Below are 27,380 nucleotides of genomic sequence, written 5' to 3'. Positions count from 1 at the left end.
TTCTTGGATATTGTTTTGGGTTTTCTTTTCTTTTTTTTTTTTCAGTTGTTTTGTTTTAACTTTTCAGTTTTGGATGTTTCTGTTGCTATGACCTAAACTCAGAGATTCTCTCCTCAGCCATGTCTAATCTATTAATGAGATCATCAGACACTGTATTTTTGTAAGTGTTTTTGATTCTCTGACATTGCTTTTTTTCCTTTCTTATAATTTCTATGTTCTCCTTACACTACCTATTTATTCTTCATGGTGTCTATATTTTGCATTGGAGTCATTAGCATGTCAGTCAGAGTTTTTAAAAAGTTTCCAGTGTGATAATTCTAATATTTCTGCCATATCTAAGTTCTGATACTTTTCAAACTGTGCTTAACTTTTTGCTTTTGTTTTCTGTGCTTAATCATGTGTGACCCTCTGCAGTTCCATGGGCTATAGCCTACCAGGCTCCTCTACCCATGGAATTTTTCAGGCAAGAATACTGGGGCAGGGTGCCATTGCCTACCTCAGGGGATCTTCCCCACCCAGGGATTGAACCTGCATCTCTTGCATCTCCTGCATTGGCAGGGGGCTTCTTTACTACTAGCACCATCTGAGTGAATGAAAACTGTGTTGTAATAGATATATTTGATCTTTACCTCTGATTCCTGGCAAGGAGCTTCAAAAATCATTATAATTTTGTCCATTTCTTGAGTCATAGAAGAAGTAACTTTGTTATGCTGGTGATCACTCATTGTGAAGGTTCTGTATAGTTTCAAGGGAGTGTCTGATCACCAGAAAAAAACCATCACCATGTGATTCAGTTCAGTTCAGTTCAGTTCAGTCGCTCAGTTGTGTCCGACTCTGCGACCCCATGAATCACAGCACACCATGTGATTAGGGGGTAGCAAATTCCTGCATTCCCCCTGTCCACAGACACACTAGCTGTGCATGCCTACACCCGACTCCAATGTACCAAAGACACTGAGACCTAAATTTATAGAGGAACATTGCCCACATTCCAGATTGGCGATTAGTTGATACACTTCCAAGAAATATCCAAATAAAACTACAAGGGCTCTGAAAACTGAACTGGAACAGAGTTCACAGAAGGCCTGAACCTATCCAGAGTGATTGTCTGCACAAACCAAATATTTGGATGTGCTCCACACGTTTAAACAAAGAGTCTCCTAACAAAATGTTTATTAAAAATGTCCAGAAGACAATTCAAAATTATTCAGCATACAGATAGCCATGAGAATTTGGACTTGCATGGAGAAAGACAATCAACAGAAGCTGTGCTGATGTGACACAGATGTTGGAATTATCTAGCAAATATTTTAAGCAGATTTATAAAGATACTCAAAATACCAAAGGAATGAAGAAATAAATGCAGTCATTTAACAAGAATTAGAAATCATCTTTTTCTTCCTCTGAATTGCCTTCTATCTAAATTGATTGCTACTTTTATCAAGGATAAAGAAAATTTTCCATCCTAAATTATGATACCTCAATTTTCTCCAATAGGTAAAAGTCACTTTTTTCACTTAGTAAATCATCAAACAAAATCTTAATACATGACTTTTAATTTCAATCTCACACACACACATTTTTCTTTCTATATGGCATCTAATGTAAGATATTTTATTTGAATGTTCTCCTAAATTTTTATCTGGAATTGTTCACTTTTTTAAATTAGTAAATATCTTTTACTTCCTTTTAATGTTTTCCCTCCTGTGAGCTTCCATGATAAGTTTTATACTTTATTTCACAATAATAATATGCTGCATCTGTGTAACACTTTACAGTATGTATTTTTCCCAGTGAAATTAATCATTCCATTGTCAGTCATAAATTTTACCTGTTTCCATTCTCTTACCTCTTTCTCTTAATAGTTCCCTTTCATTACCTGTGAGAACAAGAATTTCCATATCTGCTTATTCTTAAACAAGTTATAAACACATTTACAATTTATAAATTATAGCACTCTTTCAAGGTCTCTCATCCTTGAAAACTCTGTAACTGTGAACCACTTTCCCTGTGTAGACACTAGAGTCTTATCAGTAGCATTATTTTATCACCTCAGTCCTCACCCTCATTCCTTACAGCCCAAATTCTTACCTCATTTTACAATCCACACAGTTGGAAAACATCTTTCTCTACCACATTTATATCAGGCATTTTACTTCCAGCTCTTATTAGAGAACTAAGACTACAGTCAACCGTTTGTGGCCGGAACTTCCTGAGTAACTTAAAATGTCAAGCTAAACTAATTTGGATAGTGAAAGATTCACACAGTGAACCACACATTTTTCGTCAGAAGGCCACTTGCCACAAACACACACAGAAGATTGGGCTTTGTATGAATGTTTAAAAAGACAATGAAGCTATTTCCTGAATAGTACTTTAATTGCAAGACAATGGATTTCAAACTAATCACCATGATAAGTCCAGTTACGACACGTCAGCTTGCAAATATATTACCCAGTTATTGACTATATTCCCTGCACGGCATGTTTGATACTTAAAACTCATTTATTTTGTAACTGGAGGTTTTGGTTCTCACTCTTCCTCACCTATTTCTTTCCCTCTGCTCCCCCCACTCCTTCCTGGCAAACACATATTTGTTATTTGCATCTATAACTATATATACGCAGTATAAAAATTTTGAACTGCTATATTGTACATTCGAAGTTAATTTTGTAAATCTACTATTCTTTAGTAAGGAAGAAAAGGAAATGGTGCTCAAGAGGACATGGGAGTTATTTACTGAAGCAAGGTCACTGGATACAGCAATAAAGATAGGAGTGACGTGGTGAGGGCTGCTTTTATTCACTTTTGTTGAGTGATAGACAAAACTAGATTTGACTGCACTTAAATGCTGAGAGAATGTATTTTCTTTAAAATACATTTCCTGAAAGAAGCAGTGGACATTCTAGGTTATGCTTGTATCTGAAAAAGATGAAACATAGAAATGAGAAGAAGCTGATATTGATAATGTTGCCAAAACCCTGCCTGTGTTCTCTGTTGCCGAATAGAAACATAGAGACAGGTTTTGCCTGAAGTAGAAAAGAGTAACTTTTATTGTGCTGCCAGGCAAAGGAGGCCAACAGAGAGCTAATGCACTCAAGACTGTGTGACCCACCCAGGAGTGGGATAGTGAGGAGTTTTATAGTGTTCAAGGAGCAATGTGTCACCAACTCATAGACAATTCTTGGCATCAAGGTGAGGTTTCAAGCATCATCAATTTTCCGGTTTCAACCAGTCTAGAGTCCATGTTCTCATGGTTAGCAGTTTTCATTTGGAGCTGGTCTGCTTCTTGTAAAAATAACTTAGCAGCGTGTGTCATGCCTTCACGTATTTCAGAGAAATAGGAGTTCAGTGATTCTGCTATGTGGTTGAATTACAATCTAAATTGTTACCAGTTCCCCAGTCCAATAGCTAGTCTTTGTTTCTACATCTTCACATTTCTCTCTTCAACGAGGGGTGCTGGGAAAACTGGTCAACTCCATGTAAAAGAGTGAAACTAGAACACTTCCTAACACCACACACAAAAATAAACTCAAAATGGATGAAAGACCTAAATGTAAGACAAAAAACTATAAAACTCTTAGAGGAAAACATGGATAGAACATTCTTCAACATAAATCACAGCAAGATCCTCTATGACCCACCTCCCAGAGTAATGGAAATAAAAACAAAAACTAAACAAATGGGACCTAATTAAACTTAAAAGCTTTGCCACAACAAAGGAAAGTATAAGCAAGGTGGAAAGACAGCCCTCATGAAACAACTGACAAAAAATGAATTAATCATGGATTCTTGAGTCAGTCTTCTACTTTAAAAACAAGGATGCAGGGGTTTGTACATTTCAGAAATACAATGTGTTAATGCTACTGCTGCCATAACAAAGTGCCATGCACTGCATGATTTAAAACACCAGGAACTGATTGTCTCAGTACTACAGCCTGAAAGGCCCAATATCAATATGTCCTCTGGGTCATGCTTTCTCAGACTGCTCTAGGAGACAGTCCTTTCTTGCCTCTTCCTGCTTCTGGTAATGGCTGGCCATGCCTAGCGCTCTTTGACTTATAGGTATATCACTTCAATCACAGGGCTGTCTTTTCCCTTTGTCTTCACTTTGTTAAGAGTTTTGTCTGACTCCAAATTTCCTCTTCTTATAATACCACTGGTGCTAAAGAGCTTGAGGCCTATAGTGATGTCTTCACTATTACATTCAGCCCAGCCCTAATTTCCAAATAAGGTCACAGTCTGAGGTCCTGAGCATTAGAATGTCAACACAACATTTTAGGCTCATAGTTCAACCTCATAAGATATAGGAAGAGGAAATTTCTTGAGTCTACACACAATATACATAACTCCAATGGTAAAGCGTCTGCCTACAATGTGGGAGACCCTGGTTCCATCCCTGGGTTGGGAAGATCCCCTGGAAAAGGAAATGGCAACCCACTCCAGTATTCTTGCCTTGAAAATCCCATGGACCGATGAGCCTGGTAGGCCTTTATAGTCCAAGGGATCACAAAGAGTCAGACACAACTGAAGGACTTCACTTTCACTTTTCAGAAGTTTACAAAAATTAATTCTATCCCATGGGATAGATTGTGTAGTTTTTCATATTAAATATTCATAGATATTACATAAATTAAGTTACCCTCAACTGCAAAGATCCTGTGTAATTATTGATTACTGGATATTTGGTCTTTTAAAGGTTCCCCCTGGGTGTGAGATCTAGGGCAAACATGTATGGTAGGGTCTTTCTTTAAACAAACACTTTGCATAAAGTTCTGTGCATCACAGAACTCATAAGCCCATGAAGAGCATTATTATCTAGCAAAAAATCTTCAGAACAGTGGGAAAAGGGAATTGGTTATATATTGGCTTATCCAGTGAGGGTGCATTCAGTTTGTTTATGGTGTTCAGATGTTATTTCTTCCTGTTCAGGGCATGTGTGCTCAGTTGCTCAGTTGTGTCTGACTCTTTGCAACCCTGTGGACTGGAGCACACCAAGTTCCTCTGTCCATGGGATTCTCCAGTCAAGAATACAGGAGTGAGTTGCTATTTCCTTCTCCAGAAGATCTTCCTGACCCAGGGTTTGAACCCGTGTCTCCTGCAACTCTTGGATTGGCAGGTGGATTCTTTTTCCACTGAGCCACCTGGGAAGCCCCTTTCCCGTTAAGAGCCAGGGATAATATCAGACTTCGTTACTGTCAAATGTGTCCTTTCTAATTTTATTTCTCCTATCAGGAGAAAATGAGATTTTTTTCCATTGAAACAATATAAATCTTCTAGAGGCTGCAGCTCCCTAGTAGCAGCATTCAACATTGGTGACATCACTATGTCATGATGTCCATGAGTACTCTTTTCTAGCAGCTTTTTCAAAGGCTGCTACTGCTCTTCATTGAAAATCACAAGTGCATATCTAAAAAAAAATATGCAGAAAATGCGATCAGGAATGAATTCTCAAGACATATGAAATTTATCATTCATAATTTTATAGCATAATTGTAAAGCAGCACATTTTTCAATCATGTCATCACTGAATTACTCAAACTATAATCCCTGCTTTCCTAAGGAAAATTTTAGGGTAATCACACTCTAGAGTGTTAAAAAATAAATATCAAAATGAATATATCTAAAATAAACAGGATATTACATCATGACCAAATTGAATTTTACCTAGGATTGTAAAGCAGTCTCTTAACATTAGAAAATTTAAAATGTCATTCACTACATTAAAAGATAAAGGAATAGAAACCATGACAACATTGAAACAGATGCAGCAAACAAAAGCATACAAGAAAATGAAGTCTCTTCCTACAAAAAAAAAAAATCTCTTAGCAAATAGAAATAGAAAAGAACCAACCTAACTTTTAAGAAAAAGATATAAAAAACTAGATACAACACAACTAATGTTAACATATCAGAAGCATTTTCTTTAAAATGTGGAACAATTTTTTACCATCAATATTGTCCTGGAAATTCCACCTATTTTAATTATACAAAAAATAACTAATTTTTACAATATAGGAAAAATAAAATTGTTACTACTAGATGCTGTGTTTTCTAGTATTTAAATGAACCCACAAATTATTAGAAAATTATGAATTGTCAGAAAGCATGTTGAACAGAACAAGAATACCTAAAAGAGTTACCTTGCTAATAAAAACAACTGTTTTAAAAGATAATAAAAGTATATAATTGCAAAAGCAATAGATATATATAATAGAAACACATATAATAAATACTATGCAGGAACTGTTTTGAAAATTATGTTATATAAGACAAAAATCAATACAAGAAATATGTTTTAAATGAATAAGAAAATAATATATAAATACAACACTCCCAAAATTAACTTAAAGATTCTGTGAAATTGCATGATTCTTTTAAAATTGCTACAGATAAGCAAAGATCCAGACCATTTAAAAAGTAGAAAACTAATACGAAAATTGCTTTCACAATCAGCCAACTGTGTCATCAGGCTATAATATTAAAGCAGTGAAATGTTGAATTTTCAACAAAAGGAAAGGGAAAAAGTTGATAAATATTAAAACCATCTTACTCTTGGATGTTAAGTCCACTGTTGGAAACTGATTCAGTGCACTTTTTTCCTGCAAATCCATTTCCTCTCTGTGTAGCATCTAGCTGTTGCAACACCATCTTCATTAAGGTAAAAACATATTTCATTCCCTTTCATATTAGTCCTACAATAAAGGAATCAAACACTATGCATTAGGGAGTCCTGTGACTTCTCTCTTGGTCAATGACACTTTTTAAAAAAATATTATGTCTAGAGCTGTGAAAAAGTATGTTTCTACACAGTCCTTTCTTGCTAGGGTTAAGATGTCTGTACCAAATTGGACCAAAGGAGTCTCCCTTCCAAGAATCTGTATTTGTTAAACTAAGTTACATGTTATAGGTAGAGTCGTCAATTTGTAAAAACCAATGGTTCTTAACCCTGGGGTGAGTTTGCCTTCCACCAGCCCTTGCAAGGGACACTTGGAAATATCTGAAGACGTTTTTGGTTGCCTCAAGAGGAGTGGGGCAGGGGGAATTGCTACTGTCTCATGAGTAGAGGCCAGAGATGTTGCCAACATCCTATTGTGCACAAGAAAGTGCTCCCTCCACACAGGAAAGAACAATGTGGTCCAAAATGTCCACTTTTTTCTGCTATTGAGAAATTCTAGCATAGACTAATGGAGAAGGAAATGGCAACCCACTCCAATATTCTTGCCTGGAGAATCTCAGGGACAGAGGAGCCTAGTGGGCTGCTGTCTATGGGGTTGCACAGAGTCGGACACGACTGAAGCGACTTAGCAGCAGCAGCATAGACTAAATGCCTAAGTGGCTGGCAGTCACAATTTGGGGTGTTTACACTGGGTCATATATGCAGTGAACTCAAATTTTTAGGTCCAATTCTCCATGTTGTAAAATAGAAGGTATGAAGCCCAGGTTAAATTGCAACCATCAGTGCAAATAAAAGCACTTAAAATAAACAAATTTACCTTGAACTGTGAAACTTGTCAGCAAACAGATAGCATGAAGCTTGTGAAAGAGATATAAGATTAGAGAAAATAGGGTAAAATCATGAAAAAAGTCTACTTTTACTGTGTATGTGAATCTCAGGTCTTTACCTTCAAAGTAACCAACTAAGAAGTCTTTTCCCTTGTATCTTTTTTTTTTCATTTTTAAATTGAAATATAATTGCTTTGCAATGCTGTGTTATTTTTTGCTTTATAGCATCATGAATCAACTATATGTATACGTATATTCCCTCCCTCTTTAGCCACCCTCCCACCTCCAATTCTATCCATCGAGGTCATCACAGAGGACTGAGCTAAGCTCTCTATGTTATACAGCAGCTTCCCACTAGCTATCTGTTTTACACATGGTTGTGTATATATAGGCCCACTGTGGCTCAGAGGGTAATGCGTAATGCTTCTCTCCCAATTTGTCCCACCCTTTTCTTCCACTGCTATGTTCACAAGTCCATTGTCTATGTCTGTGCCCCTATTCCTGCCCTGCAGATAGATTCATCAGGACCATTTGTCTAGATTCCATATATATGTGTTAACATACAATATTTGTTTTTCTCTTATATCTTGATTTCCAACCTCTCTGGTTGACTCTTGAAACCAGTCTTAATACATGATACACTAATCCTTAGTCCACTTTTCCAACATGAAGACAAATCAAGGACTGTACAGAAATATACTAATGTACAGGTTCTAGAAGGCTGCACTGTGTGTGTGCACTTAGCCACTCAGTTGTGTCCGACTCTGCAACCCTATGGACTGTAGCCCACTAGGCTCCTCTGTCCATGGGAGTTCTCCAGGCAAGAATACTGGATTGGGTTGCCATTCCCTCTTCCAGGGAATCTTCCCAACCCAGGGATCAAACCCAGGTCTCCTGCATTGCAGGCAAATTCTTTACCAACTGAGCTGCCAGGAAAGCCCAAGAACACTGGAGTGGGTAGCTTATCTCTTCTCCAGGGGAACTTTCCAACCCAGGAATTGAACCTGAGTCACCTGCATTGCAGGTGAATTCTTTTTCAGCTGAGCTACCAGAGAAGCCCAGAAAGCTGTACTATCTACACTTAAATAATCCCAGAAAAAAGACACTCACCCTTTGTTATGTATGTTTTCATCCACCCATTGTCCTGTTAGATCTTCTGTCATGTCTCTCCAAATCCAGTGATCAGAAGTGCACTTGAATCGCTTAAGAAAATGCTTTAGAGGCAAAATAAAATTAGTAATTTTATTTGGCAGTTTTCACTACAACTTACTGTGTCCCTCTTGCTTTGCAGGTTGTGAGGAAAAAGGCGACAAAGCTTCAAATCCTAGTTTCACTGGAAAATAGCTATGTGATTGTGAAAAAGTATTTTACCTTCTGACTCTCAATTTTCTCATTTATGAAACAAAGAGAGAAATTTGTCAGAGAAATTTTCTTTAAGACACTTTCGATTCCAAATTGATAAATATTCAATATAAATATGTTGAAACTCTATTCCTCCAAGATTTTTAGTCTGTGAACTCCTAGAAAGCTAGACTTTTCAACGGAGTTCTTACATAGACTTCCTAATCATCAGATATGTATTATAATGTTTTTTTAACTTCCCAGTAAATACTAGTATATTGAATTTAATGTAATATTTTACTTCAACATTTCTTTCAACTATCATGTTTGCACACCCATACACACACATCTTTCATGTATCCAGTTCCTTTAGAAGAACCTAATTCCCAAATTTCAATTTTTTTTTTACCAAATATTTACATTTCTAAAGACATAATTTGGGGGGAAATTTTTATTTTTTTCTGATATTTCTCCTTATTCATTTGATGTTGAAAATTTTTCCTACCTTAGAGCCTTTCATGCCATAAAATTATGTTCTACACAGAAAGTCACTGAGTCTACCTGCCCCCAAAATAGTTGCAAAACCATAAACTTGACTTTGTATCACTCTACGTTTCAGTTTTATATAAATGCAAAGGAATTATGACAGATCACAACACTGTGGTCCATTCCTACCTGGTAACAGTGATGCCAATAACCTTGGCATTTTAATATACCATCTTCTATAGCATTTCATGAATTTATTTGAAAAAAAAAATCCAATTTGCTGAGCCAAGCTATGGGTTTACAAAGGAATCTATTAAGAAAACAGTGTCCCTGGATTCACAGAGTTTCCTGTAGAGTGAGCAAATCCATGCAAACTTAGAAAACATTCTACTAAATGGGAAGATTATGAGTATAATAAATACAGAGTGAAATTTTAGTTTATAGAAGAAGTGTCCCAGTCTTTACAGGAGACCATCACACAGGATGCACTGTAAGAGGCATATCTGGAAAGAGTAAAAGATTCCATGACAAATACAGAATCCAGGGAGAAAAGGACAATTCATGTTCTAGGCTTAGGAAAGAGCTTGTTTTAAGGCAGAAAAAACAAGCAAGACAGGATGTATGTATTGGAAAACAACAGGATATATTGCACTGAATAGCTGGAAAAATTGGATGAAGATGTGGAGCTGAGCTTTTGATGACAGGGAACTGGGAAGTGACAAGGTACAGGGAAGTGTCCTATGAAAAATATTGAACATTATTTGCTTAATAAAGAGTAGCTCATGGAGCTGCTTGTTAAAAAGACAAGGTAATTCTAAATAGGTGCAAATAAATAGGGGAAAATTTTCACGAAGCAAGCTTCATCTCATTTTAACTAAGAAAATACTTTGCAATTTAAATAAACATTTGTAATATTTTAATTAAACTATTTAAAAATGGCCTTTTAAAATTCTTTTATACATTACTTTCATTACTTCTTCACAGATACCATATGCAATAACAACCTCATTCTGTTTGTCACTTGTTATTTTTTTTTTTTCATCTTACTGCCAAGTTAGCCTTTTTTCCACAAAAGGAACTGTAAGGACTGTTTAAGGATTTCTCAGAATGTTCATATCAAGAGTCTTGTTAAATTCAGCAGTGAAACCATTTGCTACAGAAGTTCTTTGTATTAAATTAAGCCTGCATCTTACTTTTTGACTTGGTATATCTACTCTTAACATATCTAGTTTTTCACATTTTATTCAGGTTTCTCTGTCTTTTCTTGCTTCCAAAATGGTTTAGTTTCCTTACACTGATCTATAAATTACCCCAGCCTAGTTTGTATCTCGGAGAAGGCAATGGCACCCCACTCCAGTACTCTTGCCTGGAAAATCCCATGGATGGAGGAGCCTGGTAGGCTGCAGTCCATGGGGTCGCTATGAGTCGGACAGGACTGAAGCGACTTAGCCGCAGCAGCAGCAGCAGTTTGTAGCTACTTAAACTTGAACCAATCAGGTAGATTGCATAACTATACATTGTTTACCCTGAAAGTAATACACAGTTCTTTTAACAATGTTGACCACTTTTAAATGTTTAAATGTCATTTAAAAATGACCACCTTTAAATGACCACTTTTAACAATGTTGACCACTTTTAACAATGTTGACCACTTTGTTGACCACCAACAAAACACCACAATTTTAAAGAAGTTAATTACCTTTTAAATTAACCTTTTACTTTAAAAGAAACGAAACAAAAGTAAAAAATATACTTGCCATGTAAGTCACCCAGGGAAAGAACAGATTTCATAAGTGCAGAGGTACAAGGTCTCCTGCTTGTTAAAGCTCTTGGAGAGTCTCTTTATTTATTGCATGTTTCCATCAATGTTTTTTGAACAAAGATTTATTAACCTTTTAATTTGTACCTGCCTATGAGAAACCTGTAGCAACAGTTAGAACTGGACATGGAACAACAGACTGGTTCCAAATAGGAAAAGGAGTACGTAAAGGCTGTATATTGTCACCCTGCTTATTTAACTCATATGCAGAGTACATCATGAGAAACGCTGGACTGGAAGAAACACAAGCTGGAATCAAGATTGCTGGGAGAAATATCAATAACCTCAGATATTCAGATGACACCACCCTTATGGCAGAAAGTGAAGAGGAACTAAAAAGCCTCTTCATGAAAGTGAAAGAGGAGAGTGAAAAAGTTGGCTTAAAGCTCAACATTCAGAAAACGAAGATCATGCATCTGGTCCCATCACTTCATGGGAAACAGATGGGGAAACAGTGGAAACAGTGTCAGACTTTATTTTTCTGGGCTCCAAAATCACTGCAGATGGTGACTGCAGCCATGAAATTAAAAGACGCTTACTCCTTGGAAGGAAAGTTATGACCAACCTAGATAGCATATTCAAAAGCAGAGACATTACTTTGCCAACAAAGGTTCGTCTAGTCAAGGCTATGGTTTTTCCTGTGGTCATGTATGGATCTGAGAGCTGGACTGTGAAGAAAGCTGGGCGCCAAAGAATTGATGCTTTTGAACTGTGGTGTTGGAGAAGACTCTTGAGAGTCCCTTGGACTGCAAGGAGATCCAACCAGTCCATTCTGAAGGAGATCAGCCCTGGGATTTCTTTGGAAGGAATGATGCTAAAGCTGAAACTCCAGTACTTTGGCCACCTCATGCGAAGAGTTGACTCATTGGAAAAGACTCTGATGCTGGGAGGGGTTGGGGGCAGGAGGAGAAGGGGACGACAGAGGATGAGATGGCTGGATGGCATCACTGACTCGATGGACGTGAGTCTCAGTGAACTCTGAGAGTTGGTGATGGACAGGGAGGCTTGGCGTGCTGCTATTCATGGGGTGGCAAAGAGTCGGACACGACTGAGCGACTGAACTGACTGAACTGATATGCTACAGCAATGGATATAATTTCAGATAAAATATGGTGGTGATCTGGCCACTGGAAACTCATAACTTCAGCCTACAGGGAAACTTTCAATTACACCTATTGCAATGTTGATAGTGAGCACTCTGACAGAAGGCTGCCATGATATCTCAGAGAAACACGGGGAAGCAAGATTGAGTAGCTAGAGGAAATTTTCACCAAGGAAGTGAAATGGAGAATGCCATCCTTCCTCTTCGATGGTTTTAAAAGTTTTCCAAATAGTGTTAAGCTCTTCTATTCATATTCCTTAAAATGGAAAAGCTAGCTACCAAGTCTAGAACTTGATCAGAGTCTTAAACTATCCAAACAAAATATCACTAGCTTTTTCAATTGTATCTTCTATGGCATGTTCTAAACTTCTGCGACATTTTGCATATATAAACAGGCATGTTTGAAATGCTTTGAAGACCATAACGGAATTTGAATACTTCCAGTACCTCTAATTAATGCAATTGATAAGGAATGCATATTAAATTACTTACTTTTTCTTTTGTAGTGGCAATCATAACTAGGCTAGCATTTTGAGACAAACAGTCGTATCTGCTTGAATTCCAATCTTTTTCTTCTTCAGAAAAATAATAGCATTTATCTTGGAAGCCAATCCAATTATCTGGGCAGAAATACTGAGCACCCCTATCTTCTTTAGCTAGGGCGGAGATAAATACGTATTTTAAGAATCAGATGAAATAATATGTCACTGTGTTTTGAGATCATTGAAGAAGGACGGGATTGTGACAAAAAAGATGATGCTCATGGCCAGAATTGCATGTCTATCCCATAACAAGTTGAAAACAGACTTCATGTTAGGTTAAACGAGAACCGTCCAGAATGTGACAGGACACTCACGTTGGTCTCAACTCCAAATTCAGTGATTCATAGGCCTTCCTAGAGCAGTTAATGTGATTTCACACATGTTAAGTCACTTTTGTCATTTCCAGGTAAATAAAATATAACAAAATCAGGTGGTACTAAAAATACTGATTTATTTTAGACTGTTATAAATCTAGGACAGATTTTAATCTCTAAAAAAGCAATGAAAATAATAAAACACTATATAACTAACAAGACATGTACTCGGTTTCCAGTTGTAACTAGACACCACCATCATTGTGTGGTTCTAGGTTAATCAACAGAAAGAACTCATGTGAAATTTAGAAGATGAAAATAAAGCAGAATTCATTGTAGTTGGAGGCATTGTGCATAGGAAGTTCACAAGCCTTTTCATGAGTTTCCTTTTGTAGTCGCTGCAGTTAGATGTTTCTAGACTTTCCTCACCTGGGGGATCTCCAAACATACTAGTGCTTTAAGCCAAAATCATTAGTGACTATTTCCTCTTTAGCCTTCCACATCATCTCTTCACAGTTCCTTCCAGTTGTGTCATGCATAGTTCTTATATTAAAGTCTTTTCTATGGTAACTAGTTTTATCGTGGTGATCATTTTGAAATATATAGAAATGGTAGAAATAAAATAAAATAAAGTTGTATTCTTGTAATATTTATGCCATCAACTTTTCTGAACACTCCCAGACAATCAGTTTTTGGTATCAAAAGTGGTTCTAAGGGAACAGAACCTTAAGGATGAGATATGCTATTGGTTTTCCAATGTGATCTGCATTAAAGGCATTTACCCAGTCACCAGTTGTAAATGGGATGCTGGTGATCTATGGTGCATAGAGGTAAAACTATTAGTTAATTATCACTCCTAAACACCTCATACCAGGTACCTGTAGATGGTAAACATTTTAGCGCCCTTCTCTTAAATGTTGATAAAACAACGGTCCAAACGTCTAAGTGAAAGTGAAAGTCGCTCAGTTGTGTCGGACTCTTTGCGATCCTGTGGTCTATACAGGCCATGGATTTCTCTAGGCCAGAATACTGGAGTGGGTAGCCATTCCCTTCTCCAGGGAAATCTTCCCAGTCCACGGATCGAACCCAGGTCTCCCGCATTGTGGGTGGATTTTTAACCAGCTGAGCCATAAGGGAAGATCAAGAATTTTGCAGTGGTTAGCCTATCCCTTCCCCAGCGGATTTTCCTGATCCAGGAATTCAACTGGGGCCTCTTGGATTGCAGGCAGATTCTTAACCAACTGAGCTATCAGGGAAGCCCATGTCTAAATGTCTAAGAATAATAACATTTGAACACCATAAGTAACAAAATTGAGTTGACATATAGGAGAGCTAAAAGCAGTAACTACAGAATATGCATTCCCAAAAAAGCACGCAAAACATTTACTAAAGTGTGGGACAATAAAGTTTTAACTACAGATTTTAAAAGGTTGAAAACATTAACAGTGTGCCACCTGACTGTAGTGGAATTGAGCCATATACCAATAAAAAAATTTTTTTTTTAATCACCAAAGGCTGTAAATTAAGAAACTCAATGCTAAATAGTTCATGAATCAAAGGGAAAAAAAAAAAAAGAAAGAAATCTTGGGAAATAAAATGTGTTTTAAATGAAAGGTAATTACATATCTTTTTATATATGTGATATATATCGTATTAAAAATTATGGATATAACTAAGCTTGTGGGTCTTTCTCTTTTGTTTTTGGCCATGCCATTTGGCTTGTGGGAGCTTAGTTCCCTGACAAGGGATAGAACCCAGACTCTCAGCAATGAAAGCAAGGCATCCTAACCACTGAACCACACAGTACATTTCCTTTAATCTTAGAGGAAAATTTATTGGTTTAAATTTATGTTTTTTTTTTAATTAGCTCTCTCAAACAATTGGAGTGATAAATTAAAAGTAAAAAGTAGAAAGACTCCATTAAAAAAATAAGACCAGAAAACAATTGAATAGAAACTAATATAAAGCTAAAAAGTCAAGAAACTCATTGTTGGCTTTTTGAATAATCTAGAATAGACAGAACATTAGCTGAAAAAAGAAAAACACCTTTTTAAAGGGAAGTAGACAAATTAGCAATACTAGGAATAAAAGAGAAATTTCTGAACAACACAGAAAAACTGACAAAGGAAAGGTAAATGTGAATAAATACTCTATGTAGTGAAGAAATTAAACTTTTAATGAAAAAAATCCCACACAAAGAAATCTCCCAGTCCAGGTGGCTTCAGATGTGAACACATCTAATTATTTAGGTAAGACGTAGCAATGTCACCCAATCTTTTTCAGAAAATAGAGTGGGAAGGAATCTTTAACAGCTCAGTTTTAGAGGCTAGCATAATCTTGGTGGCTCAGATGGTAAAGAATCTGCCTGCAGTGTGGGAGACCTGGGTTTGATCCCTGTTTTGGGAAAATCCCCTGGAGAAGGGAATGGCAACCCACTCCAGTATTCTGGCCTGGAGAAGCCCAGGGACAGAGTAGCCTGGTGGGCTACAGTCCATGAGGTTGGAAAGAATCTGACATGACTGAGCACTTAACACTTTCACATAATTTCAATATTGCTGACAACACTATTATCAAATGGGAAATTATAGTTCAGCCTTGCATGAGCATATGCACATATTATTATAAACAAAATATTAGCCAGGTTAACTCAAGAATGTTACAAAGGTTAATATTTTATGATCAAATTGAGTTTACTCCAGATAGGAAGGTTTACTTTAACATTTTGTAAAACTCTGTGTAACTCAACACATTAACAGAAAGAAGAGACAAACTAAGCATTTCTCAATAGTACTTGATAACATTCTATGTCCTTTTAGAATAAAACTCTTTGGCTATCTAGGAATTATTTAATTAGGAATAATCAAATAATCTTTATTTGATTAAGAATATCCATAAATAATCATTCTTAGTAGAGAAATATTTAAAACTTTATTATGTATATTAAGAATGAGATAAAGATGCAAGTTCTCACTAGTTCTCAACCTTTTATTGGAAGTATTAGCCAGTGAAATGAGGCAATATAAATATATAAAAAGATATAAGTATTTCAATACAATAAATAAAATCACTATTATTTGCAGATAATCTGAATGCTTACATAAACATACAAATGAAAATGAAGATAAAATATTAAAATTAATAGTTAACATAACTATTAACACTAACAAAATCTAAAGAAAAATTAATTATGTTTTCTGATCACAGTGAAATTAAAATAGAAATAAAGAACAGAGAGATAATTGGAAATCCCTAAAGTATGTAGAGATGAAAGAATACACTATTAAATAACACATGGGTCAAAAAGGAAATACAGAGAATTTTAAAAGCAATTTGAATTAAACAAACATGAAAACACAACTCTTCAAAATTGATGGGAAGAAGCAAAAGCAGTCCTTAGAAAAAAATAAATAGCACTGAATTCATACGTTAGAAAACAAGAAAGTTTTAAAATCATCAATCTACATTCCTTTCTTAGGAAACTAGGAAAAGAGGTGAAAATTAAACCCAAGAAAAACAGAGCAGAAATAATAAGAATCACAGAGCAAAAAAACAATTAAACTGAAAACAGGGAATTAATAGAGAAAGTCAACAAAAGCAAAAAGCCCTTTCTTTGCAAAGAACAATAAAATCAGTCAGCCTCTAGCCAAGTTAACTTAGAAAATAAAGGAGAGATAAATTAATCATATCAGAAATAGAAGAGACAACATCACTACACATGCCACAAAAGATAATAAAGGAATACTACGAACAAGTTAATGCCCACAAGCTTAATGACTTATGTAAAATGGACCGATTCCTTGAAAGATGCAATCTTCCAAAACTCACAAAAGAAGAAATAAACAATGTAAATAGGCTCATATCTATTAAAGAAACTGAATTAATAATCAGTAATGTCCTAAAACACAGTAAGCAACAGGCTCAGATGTGTCCACTACCGAACAACTGAGGAAGAAAACAGCAATTGACGACAACCTCTTTTAAAGTATAAAATCAGAGGGAATGCATCTTAACTCATTACATGAGGCCAGCATTATCTTAACCACAAAACCAAAGACATTCAAAAAGAAGAGAAAACTATAGACAATATCTCTCATGGGAATAGGTCCAAAAATTCTTATCAAAATATTGGTAAGACAAATCTAACAGTGTACAAAGAGAATTATACACTATGAAAAAGTAGGATTTATCCCAGGTCTGCAAAGATGATTCAACATTTGAAAATCCATTAATATAATCCATCTTATCAATAGGCTAAAAAAGAAAAATCACACGATCATACCAATATGTGCATCTGAAAAATTTAACACTCATTCACAGCAAAAATTCTCAGTAAAGTAGGAATAGAGGGGAGCTATGCCAATCTGATAGACAATTTACCAAACAAACAAACAAAACTACCCTACAGCTAATTTCTTATTTAATAGTGAAAAATTGGAGGTTTTCCCCTCTAGAATCAGGGTAAGGATACCCCTTCACAAAATATTGCAGTTAAATGAGCAGTAACTGTGAAAAGAATTTTCTAAAGGAAAACAATCCTGAATATTCATTGGAGGGACTGATGCTGTGGCTGAAGCACCAATACTTTGGCCACCTGATGCAAAGAACTGACTCATTGGAAATGACCCTGATGCAGGGAAAGGTTGAAGGCAGGAAGAGATGGGGACAACAGAGGATGAAGTTGGTTGGATGGCATCACCGACTCAATGGACATGAGTTTGAGCAAGCTCCGGGAGATGATAAAGGACAGGGAAGCCTGGCGTGCTGTAATCCATGGGGTCGCAAAGAGTTGGACATAACTGAGTGACTGAGCACCAAAATGTGAAAAGGAGCTTAACAGTATTGGTCATCAAGAGAATGTCGATTAAAGTTGCAATAGGTACCAACAAACATACCAACACACACTCATCGGAATGGCTAAAATGGGACTTCCCTGGTGATCCAGTGGTTAAGAATCCACCTACCAATGCAGGGAATACGGGTTTGATCCCTGACCCAGAAAAATTCCACATGCCTTGAGGCAAGTAAGCCTGTGTACCACAACTATTGAGTCCGTAGTTTGTCACAAGAGAAGCCACCACAATGAGAAGCTCCCACATGCAACCAGAGAGTAGCTCCTGCTCACTGCAACTAGAGAAAACCAACATACAGCAATGAAGACCCCGCACAGCCAACAAATAAATGAATAAAATTAAAAAAAAAGAAAGAAAGAATGACTAAACTGGGTAAAGCTGACAACAAATCATTGACAAAATTCTTGAGCAACAGACATTTGCATACTCTTTCTGTTGGCCTATCTGTGGTATTATCTACAAAAACTGACCTATGCATCAGTTCAGTTCAGTCGCTCAGACTATCAGGGTGAAAGATTTTGTCGTAATCATCTTTACATCTCCCTGTGCCTTAATGTAGATTGCATAATTCATAAACATTCATTCATTGATACCCACTATATATATCATGGATAATGGGAAGGGAGTGAGAATAATGAGAAAAGATAATGACTGAGGCAGAAAGGAAAAGTATCATACAGTAGGAAGCTCTGAAAACAAAAAATAAAATTGAAGAAATAAAAGGATGTAATTTACTCACCTGAAAAATATATACTTGTTAAAACAACATTAATAACTACAGATATTGCTAATGCAGAAATAAGTCCCATTGTACACCACTTGCACTGTGTGTCTTTAACATCTGAAACAAAACAAAACAAAACACCACTTAGATTAAGAAACAGGTAAAAGAAAGACCTAATTTGCATTCAAAACCATACCTGACAAACTTCTTTACGCCAATATTTCACAAGGAGATGACACAAAACGTACTTTCTCTGTTTGTCATATGGGAAAAAAAAGAAACATAATTTTTCCTTTTGGCTGAAATTTCTCAGGAGAACCTTTTATCAAATCCAGATGTTACTATGAACTTTACTGCCACAGCCCAAGGGATAAAACATATGACTTTTCTGGTAGGGTTTCCTCAAGTCTGAAGCCACCTCCAGACCTTCAACAACCTTCTATGGTGAAATATTAGCACATCCTAACAATTCTTGAATATTTCTAAGAAAATCTACTTTATAACTAATAAAAAGTTTAATTTTAAAGGATAGACAGTATAGTATATTTGAAAGACCACGGAATAATCAATAATAATAATAATAATCAGTAATAATTATCAATAAACAATCAAAAAATTTAGAATTGAGATTTTCACCACTAACAAAGGAACTTGGATGAGTCACTTTGTTTTCTAGTTCTGTATGTCCTGATCTACAAATTCAGTAGAACAGAACAAATCTTTGTGAGGAATTGTTTTTCTTTTGTTAGTGGTCATTTAGGAAAAAATTAAATTGGTATGCAAGTTTTTTGAAATGAAACTTTTTATTATTTCATGTGATTATAAAATATTTATCCTTAATGTAAAATTTCATGAAATGTAAAAAATTATAGCAGATACTTTAAGATGGACAATAAAATTATTGACAAAATTGATTCTCCTTGTCTTTTTTTACTTAGTGAAGAACTAGTTGCTTTTTTTGTTGGATAAATTTTTTCCTTAGTGGATATATAAAAGAAATAATTATTTTCAATCATGAATTTTTTTTTTTTTTTGGCTGTACCATGTGGCACATGGGATCTTAGTTCCTTGGCCAGGGATTGCATCTGAACCCCCTGCCTTGGGAGCCTGGAGTCTAAACCACTGAACTGCCAGGGAAGTCCTCCTAAGAAATTAAATTTAAAATAAATCTAAATTTACCCTCTTTAGAAATAGCCAGTGTTATCATTTGTGTTAAGATCCCTCCACACATAGATCTTTCAAATCCATTTTTACATATATAACCTCCCTCCCAAATACTGGTAATTTTAAACGAGTACGATCATCATTTGCCCACTGTTTTATATTCTAATATTTTCAGTTAACATTTTGTTGTTCTGCCTATCTGTAACAAATTGTTAAAATGGCCCCCAAAGAATCATGCCTTTCTATGTCCACCGCCCCTTTGGTACACAATCATGCTATTTCTCCTACCACGAGGTATATACTGCATTTCCCAACACTTGAATATGAATTGGTCTTGTGTCTCCCTTTGACCAATAGAATGTGGTACAAGTGACACTCTGGGACTTCAGAACATAGACCTTAAGAGACTTCGACCATTAACATCTCTCTTTTTTAAAGTTAAAGGATATATTATGTACTATGTTTTCAGATCTGGCTTATAACAGGAATTAAATAAAAGTAAGTGAAAGTCGTTCAGTTGTGTCCGACTATTTGTGACCCCATGGACTGTATAGTCCATGGAATTCTCCAGGTCAGAATACTGGAGTGGGTAGCCTTTCCCTTCTCCAGGGGATCTTCTCAACCCGGGTATCGAACCCAGGTCTCCTGCATTGCAGGCAGATTCTTTACCAGCTGAGCCACAAGAGAAGCCCAAGAATACCAGAGTGAGTATTTGACTATCCCCTCTCCAGCAGGTGGGCAAGATCTGCTGGAGAAGGGATAGTCAAAACTTTTATTAACTTTCCTGTGTTAGCTCTCCCATATTTCCATATTTTAATTACCATATGAGTAGGAGTTGAAGGTTAATTATTGCTCTATTAAGCAGAATTATTTTAAAATCATTTTCCTATTCATTGTTTCAAGGAGGTCTTCAGCTATTTGCCATCCTTTTCTCCAGAATGATTATTGAAATTAGTGACTCCTTCATTTAAAAAAAAAGAAAAGAAAATTCTAGTTTATTAAAGGGAATATTTTGAGAATCATAAAGGGCTTTAAAAAGAGGAAGTACTTATAAGCCACAAGAAGATGGTGCACATCCTGCTAATATGAGAAATGCTCCAGGTACTAGTGATATAAGTCATTTATAACTCAAAGTTGGCAAAATACTAAATCATTCAACTTTGTGGAGCATATGGAGATATCCTACCTGCAGAAAAACCAGTCTCAACAAAGATGCATGTCATGAGTGTGGCAAACAGAGTGGCTTTTGTTATATTAGCACAGAAATAGCAGAACTAGAACCAAAGGGGTTATGAATGTTGATATAAATACCTCCCTGATGGCTCAGTGGTAAAGAATCTGCCTGCCAATGCAGGATACTCAGGTTTGATCCCTGGGTGGGGAAGATCCCCTGGAGAAGGAAATATTAAATAGCAACCCACTCCAGTATTCTTATCTGGAAAATCCCCCAAGATTTCTTGACTAAAGAACAAAGTAATCAGTGAAAAGAGATAAGTAAAAACCCTCAACCTCAAATTCAATGTCTTACAAAATTTGGGAAAGTTCATATAACCCTGTAGGAAAATCACCAAGATTAAATATATTGTCAGCTCAGTGATGTAGGAACTTGGAGTGATATTTAGTTTGATTTAAAGCTCTAAAGAATTGGAAATTTATTTCACTTCTGAATATGCAGGTGCATACTTTAATCTGCTACACAATTATTCTCTATTTAATCTGCCTACTCCCTAAGCCTTAAAATCTAGTTTTGCACACTCAGTATAGTTAGTTTTCATCTTTAAAATTCCTTGTTTCTACTATTTTACTCAATCCTCAATACCTGCAACTTGCAAAAATATCCAAAAAACAAAAGCAACAGAAAATGTTGGTCTCTCAGTATGAAGTTGGTATTGAAAGATGAATTTCAAAGAAGTTGGTCATAGTGTGTACAATGAATGTATGTTCAGTCACTTTAGTCGTGTCTGGCTCTTTGCAATCCCATGGACTGTAGCCCGAAGGCTCCTCTGTTCACGGGAGCCTGCATTGGCAGGCAGATTCTTTACCACTGCATCCTCTGGGAAGCCTGTAACACTGGTAGACTAAAACAAAATTAAATGGCAAATTTTAAAACTCACCACCATCACTAAGTCACAGATTGCTTTCTTTAATGCACGTTAGCTTCATTTCCTCAACTCTGTTTCTACCTATTTAAGGACTCCTGTTCAAAAAACTTTGAAAGATTGTCCTGGGGATTCTCCAGACAAGCATATTGGAGTGGGTTGCCATGCCCTCCTCCAGGGGAATCTTTCTGACCCAGTGTCGAACCCACATCTCCTGAGTCTCCTGCATTGCAGGCAGATTCTTTATTGCTGAGTCACTGGGGAATCCCAGTGTGTACAATGAAGGAATGAAAAAAAAAAAAAAAGTCCAGGGCAGCTTAATAAAAATATATTTTATTAACAATGTAACTAAAATAGTTCTACATTCATCGCTGTTATAAATAGCTAAATGTTCCAATTATTTTTCCCATAGAGAAGCTTTACTGGCAACTAATTTCTCTGTTTCTGACTCTGATCTTCTCCAAGGAGATATGAGAAAAGATCCAGGGTGACCAATGAATTTAAAACCAGATAAAATCCCCTTTTTCCGAGTTTACAGCTATAGAAAAAAATCACAAAATACCAATATGCAGAAAGAATAAGAGAAAATAAAATGTTTAAAAATATTAAGCGTTTAGAAATGAATTACATGACACTAAGTTATTACTATTTCAATGGTGTTTAAAATGTCAAAATACATATACATGATATAGATATTATATATACCACATAAAATTTAATTTATATATTTATGTGATACATATAAATTTATAGATAAAATATATAAATTTATACTGTTTATTGATATATAAGGCAAAAACTAACACTGGTCTTATGAGTGGGTAGAAAACACTCTTAAAACTTTATTTTAGATATTTTCATGTTATCTAATATTTGATACCATTGTCCCTAACCTTCTTTGATCTAACTTTAGAATTATTAAATTGTGAAAAAAATGAGGAATAAAGCATTTATACATGCTAATATGAACTGCAACAATATTTTTGACTGTTGCATAATGCTGGTGTATATGTTTTTGTGTTCAGTTGTGTCTGACTCTTTGTGAGCTCCTGAACTGTAGCCCTCCAGGCTCGTGGAATTTTCCAGGCAAAAATATTGGAGTGGGTTGCCATTTCCTCCTCCACGGGATCTGGCTGACCCAGAAACTGAACCCAAGTCTCTCGCATCTCCTGCATTGGCAGGCAGATTCTTTACCACTGCATCCTCTGGGAAGCCCATAACACTGGTAGACTAAAACAAAAATAAATGGCAAATTTTAAAACTCACCACCATCACTAAGTCACAGATTGCTTTCTTTAATGCATGTTAGCTTCATTTCCTCAACTCTGCTTCTACCTATTTAAGGACTCCTGTTCAAAAAACTTTGAAAGATTGTCTTGTTACTAATAGATTTAGAATTTGGATCTTACCTACTCTGAACTTTCTATTTAAAACACCCAATGTTACCAAATTGTTTTCTTTTCTTTTTTTTTTAGGCTGGAACTTCTTTTTTTTTAAATATTTTTAAAAATTTTTATTTTATTTATAAACTTTACATAATTGTATTAGTTTTGCCAAATATCAAAATGAATCTGCCACAGGTATACATGTGTTCCCCATCCTGAACCCTCCTCCCTCCTCCCTCCCCATACCCTCCTTCTGGGTCGTCCCAGTGTACCAGCCCCAAGCATCCAGTATCGTGCATCGAACCTGGACTGGTGACTCATTTCATACATGATATTATACATGTTTCAATGCCATTCTCCCAAATCTCCCCACCTTCTCCCTCTCCCACAGAGTCCATAAGACTGATCTATACATCAGTATCTCTTTTGCTGTCTCGTATACAGGGTTATTGTTAGCATCTTTCTAAATTCCATATATATACGTTAGTATACTGTATGGGTGTTTTTCTTTCTGGCTTACTTCACTCTGTATAACAGGTTCCAGTTTCATCCATCTCATTAGAACAGATTGAAATGGATTCTTTTTAAAGCCTGAGTAATACTCCATTGTGTATATGTACCACAGCTTTCTTATCCATTCATCTGCTGATGGGCATCTAGGTTGCTTCCATGTCCTGGCTATTATAAATAGTTTTCTAAGTTTTGTGTTGTTGTTTTAGTACATTTTCTTTCCTTCTCCATTTAAAAATTGCCAGAGACATCTCAAAATATTAGGGTACCAGCAATTGCTTAGATAAGAATAGAAGAAGGAGATAATCACCCTGCTATTAAGTACCTCTAAAGAGTAGTTTATTTTGACTCTACTCATGGCCCATAAACAATCTTTTAAAATATTACAAATATTTGCCAATTATTTCATATCACATATGTATTCTAGACATTGAATGGCTATGGTTCATATTTAACCTCTCTTGAAGTACAGATTTAACTGAATATTTAGTAAAAGTGAAACCTAATCTTGAACAATTTTACAGTATGGATAATCTTCCTCCATGATCAATTAAGATAAAGTGAATCTGAATTACAAGGACAAAATAATCAATTACCGATTTTAATTTAACAGAAAAAAGGGATTTTTTTCTTTTTTTTTTTTTCCTTGATGGAAAAAACTACAAAACCCTATTCAGGCCTTTCAAAATTTTTGTTTTGAAGTTATGATTCATAATTTCAATAAATAGCTTTCATTTTGAACAACTGAAAATGTTCTTACCTCGCTTCTTTTCATCAGCTTCTTGTTTGCTCGCATCTTTGTAAGCTGACTGCATACTTGATGACTCCTTTCTTCAAAGTTTTAATTTTAATGTAAAAAACAAAAACAAAAACAACGTTTTTACAACACAGCTCCAAACTAGAGTTAAGCTACTCTGAAGTAAAACACAGTTTATTTAAGTAGATGTCTCAAAAGGAAAGAAATCATGTGATGAAGACTGAGTCATACAATTATCTATATAGTTTGCTCCCTGGAAAACAAACACAAAACAATTACTGGAAAGGAAGGAAGTTATGGTAAATAGTGAAGAGAAATGCATATATTCTTTACATAACAAAGAATCATCACCTGATCCACAAAGAAAAAACCTTCAAATGGCACTTAAATTCTCAAGAAAGTGACACGTAACTAGTGACACACGACTCTCTTTGATTCATTAAAAGGCAAGTTTTAGGACGTTATGGTTTCATTATCAAGTGTTAAGAAAGGCCATCTCAAAGGTGATGAAATTAAAGAGAAGAGAGGTATGCTTTAAAATGGCTACTGAAACTGAAATAAAAGCAGTTTCTGTTTCAAACAGAAACATCCTGAGCTGAAGTGTACAAAAGCGTGTGTGTGCATATTCGCATGCGTGCACACTCACACACACGGAAAAAGAGAAAAAGACAGTTTAAAAAGTACTCAGAATGTTACATGAATATTCAAGATGATAATGTTATTATGCTAGTGTTATTGATGCCAAAAATCTTGACTCTCTGTATGCTACTGCTACTGCTGCTAAGTCACTTCAGTCGTGTCCGACTCTGCACGACTCCAGAGACTGCAGCCCACCAGGCTCCCCCGTCCCTGGGATTCTCCAGGCAAGAGCACTGGAGTGGGTTTCCATTTCCTTCTCCAATGCATGAAAGTGAAAAGTGGAAGTGAATTCGCTCAGTCGTATCCGATTCTTAGCAACCCCATGGACTGCAGCTTACCAGGCTCCTCCATCCGTGGGATTTTCCAGGCAAGAGTACTGCAGTGGGGTGCCATTGCCCTCTCCAGACTCTCTGTATGCTGCTGCTAAGTCGCTTCAGTCATGTCCGACTCTGTGCGACCCCACAGATGGCAGCCCACCAGGCTCCCCCGTCCCTGGGATTCTCCAGGCAAGAATACTGGAGTGGGTTGTCATTTCCTTCTCCAATGCATGAAAGTGAAAAGTGAAAGCGAAGTTGCTCAGTCGTGTCTGACTCTTAGCGACCCCATGGACTGCAGCCCACCAGGCTCCTCCGTCCATGGGATTTTCCAGGCAAGAGTACTGGAGTGGGGTGCCATTGCCTTCTCTGTATACTGATGTGCAAAAAATTACAGAGACAGAGTTTTGGAAAAACAGAAAAGAGCTTTACTCTTTGGCAGGCAAAATGCAAAACTCAGGAGGCTAGCGCCTCAAAAACTGCTCTGCCTCTGGGAAATAGGGAGAGGTTTTGTATCCTAAGGAAGGTCTTCCTTTTTTTTTTTCTTTTGCAAAATTTCAAAACAGCCAGAGCTGGCATCAGGCAACTGGATATCTGGGGCTTGTCTTTTCAGAAGTTATCGCCTATGGCCTTCTTTCTGAAATGAAAAATGTTACAAGAGGAAAAGAATACCAGATACAGAGTATAATTCATACAGAGTCAGAGAGTAATTGACTTTGTTTACCTTTGGGAAGGACAAGTACAGCTACAAGTGTTTGTTAGTAGTAACAGCTAAAGAGTAATCAAGATTGCTTTAACTCTCTCAGGCCTGTTTCTGTCATTTCCCCACCTGTTCATTGTTTCCTTATTTTTCTTATCAGAAAAGTCTTATTTTTGTTTAAGAAAAGGCTCACTTCTATTTTTGCTGCAATATTATCAGGGCTCTTGTTTCCTTTTCACATCTTTCCCCATCAGCACTTTGACGTGATTTCCTGTTTCCCCTCAATACATCTAAATATAGTTGACTCTTGGTATTTGTGGGGAATTTGGCCCAGATCCTCCTCTCCCTGCTATGGATGCCACAGATACCAGAATCTGAGCACACTCAGGTTCCTTACAGTCTGCTCTCCCACGTGCCCTGTTTACCCTGAGTTCCCCATCCATGATTGACTCCCCAGTGTAAAAGCTGCTAATATGAAGGGTCAAATGTATTTACATTAAGAAGAATACTAGGGCTTCCCTGGTGGCTCACTGGTAAAGAATCTGCCTGCCAATCCTGGTGGCTCAGTGGTAAAGAATTGGTCTGAAAGAGACCTGGGTTTGATCCCTGGGTTGGGAAAACCTCCTGGAGGAAGGCATGACAACCCACTCAAGTATTCTTGCCTGGAGAATCCCTGAACAGAGGAGCCTGGCAGACTGTAGTCCATAGGGTCGCACAGAGTTGGACATGACTGAAGCGACTAAGCAGCAGCAGCCAATGTGGAAGACGTAGTTTGATCCCAGATCTGGGAAGATCCCACACACAGGGGAGCAACTAAGCCCGAGCACCACAGTTACTGAGCCTGTGCTCTAGAGCCCGGGATCCATAACTAATGAAGCCTGAGTGCCCTAGAACCCATACGGGCAACAAAAGAAGCCACCACAATGAAAAGCCTGCACACAGAAACTAGAGAGAGGTCCCCACTCGCTGTAACTAGAGAAAAGCTGGCGCAGCAACAAAAACACAGCACAACCAAAATAAATAAATAAAATGTATTAAAAAATTAAAGAGGAGGCAGAAGACTAAAGAAAAGCAGCTGGTGTCCCAGTGACTGCTTTGCGATCAACACTACATTTGTCTGACAGGGAC

The 27,380-nt window shown here is 36.6% G+C and overlaps 1 protein-coding gene across 5 annotated transcripts; it reads right to left on the bottom strand.

Annotated features, from left to right (window-relative positions):
• Positions 1-20: 20 nt before the first annotated feature.
• Positions 21-25,794, bottom strand: LOC109559680 (C-type lectin domain family 2 member B). Of its 5 annotated transcripts, XM_070790157.1 has the most exons (8): positions 24,951-25,227; positions 24,603-24,673; positions 18,881-18,937; positions 18,700-18,801; positions 12,747-12,910; positions 8,617-8,720; positions 6,554-6,695; positions 21-5,410 (listed from the first exon to the last, which is right to left on the bottom strand). In XM_070790157.1, the coding sequence occupies exons 4-7, from the start codon at positions 18,767-18,769 to the stop codon at positions 6,587-6,589; spliced, it is 447 nt and encodes a 148-aa protein (XP_070646258.1). In that variant the 5' UTR covers positions 18,770-18,801; positions 18,881-18,937; positions 24,603-24,673; positions 24,951-25,227; the 3' UTR covers positions 21-5,410; positions 6,554-6,586. The 5 variants fall into 5 exon arrangements, with proteins under 5 accessions (XP_070646258.1, XP_070646257.1, XP_019817138.1 ...); XM_070790156.1 differs by lacking the exons at positions 18,881-18,937; positions 24,951-25,227 and adding an exon at positions 25,577-25,794; XM_019961579.2 differs by lacking the exon at positions 18,881-18,937 and having other exon boundaries at positions 24,951-25,415.
• Positions 25,795-27,380: the final 1,586 nt, after the last annotated feature.

This window comes from Bos indicus, chromosome 5 (assembly GCF_029378745.1).
Source record: "Bos indicus isolate NIAB-ARS_2022 breed Sahiwal x Tharparkar chromosome 5, NIAB-ARS_B.indTharparkar_mat_pri_1.0, whole genome shotgun sequence".
In the NCBI taxonomy this organism is placed as follows: Eukaryota; Metazoa; Chordata; class Mammalia; order Artiodactyla; family Bovidae; genus Bos; species Bos indicus.
The sequence above is the reverse complement of the archived record's forward strand: the minus strand, read 5'-3'. Positions and strand labels throughout refer to the sequence as shown.

Excerpts from the sequence above, each read along its gene's own strand:
- LOC109559680 (XM_070790156.1), bottom strand. The coding sequence starts at position 24,657 with ATGCAGTCAGCTTACAAAGATGCGAGCAAACAAGAAGCTGATGAAAAG. Across the intron at positions 12,911-18,699 it reads AACAAGTATATATTTTTCAG|CTAAAGAAGATAGGGGTGCT; the intron begins GTGAGTAAATTA and ends TCTCCGCCCTAG. Across the intron at positions 8,721-12,746 it reads TTGCCACTACAAAAGAAAAA|CATTTTCTTAAGCGATTCAA; the intron begins GTAAGTAATTTA and ends TTGCCTCTAAAG.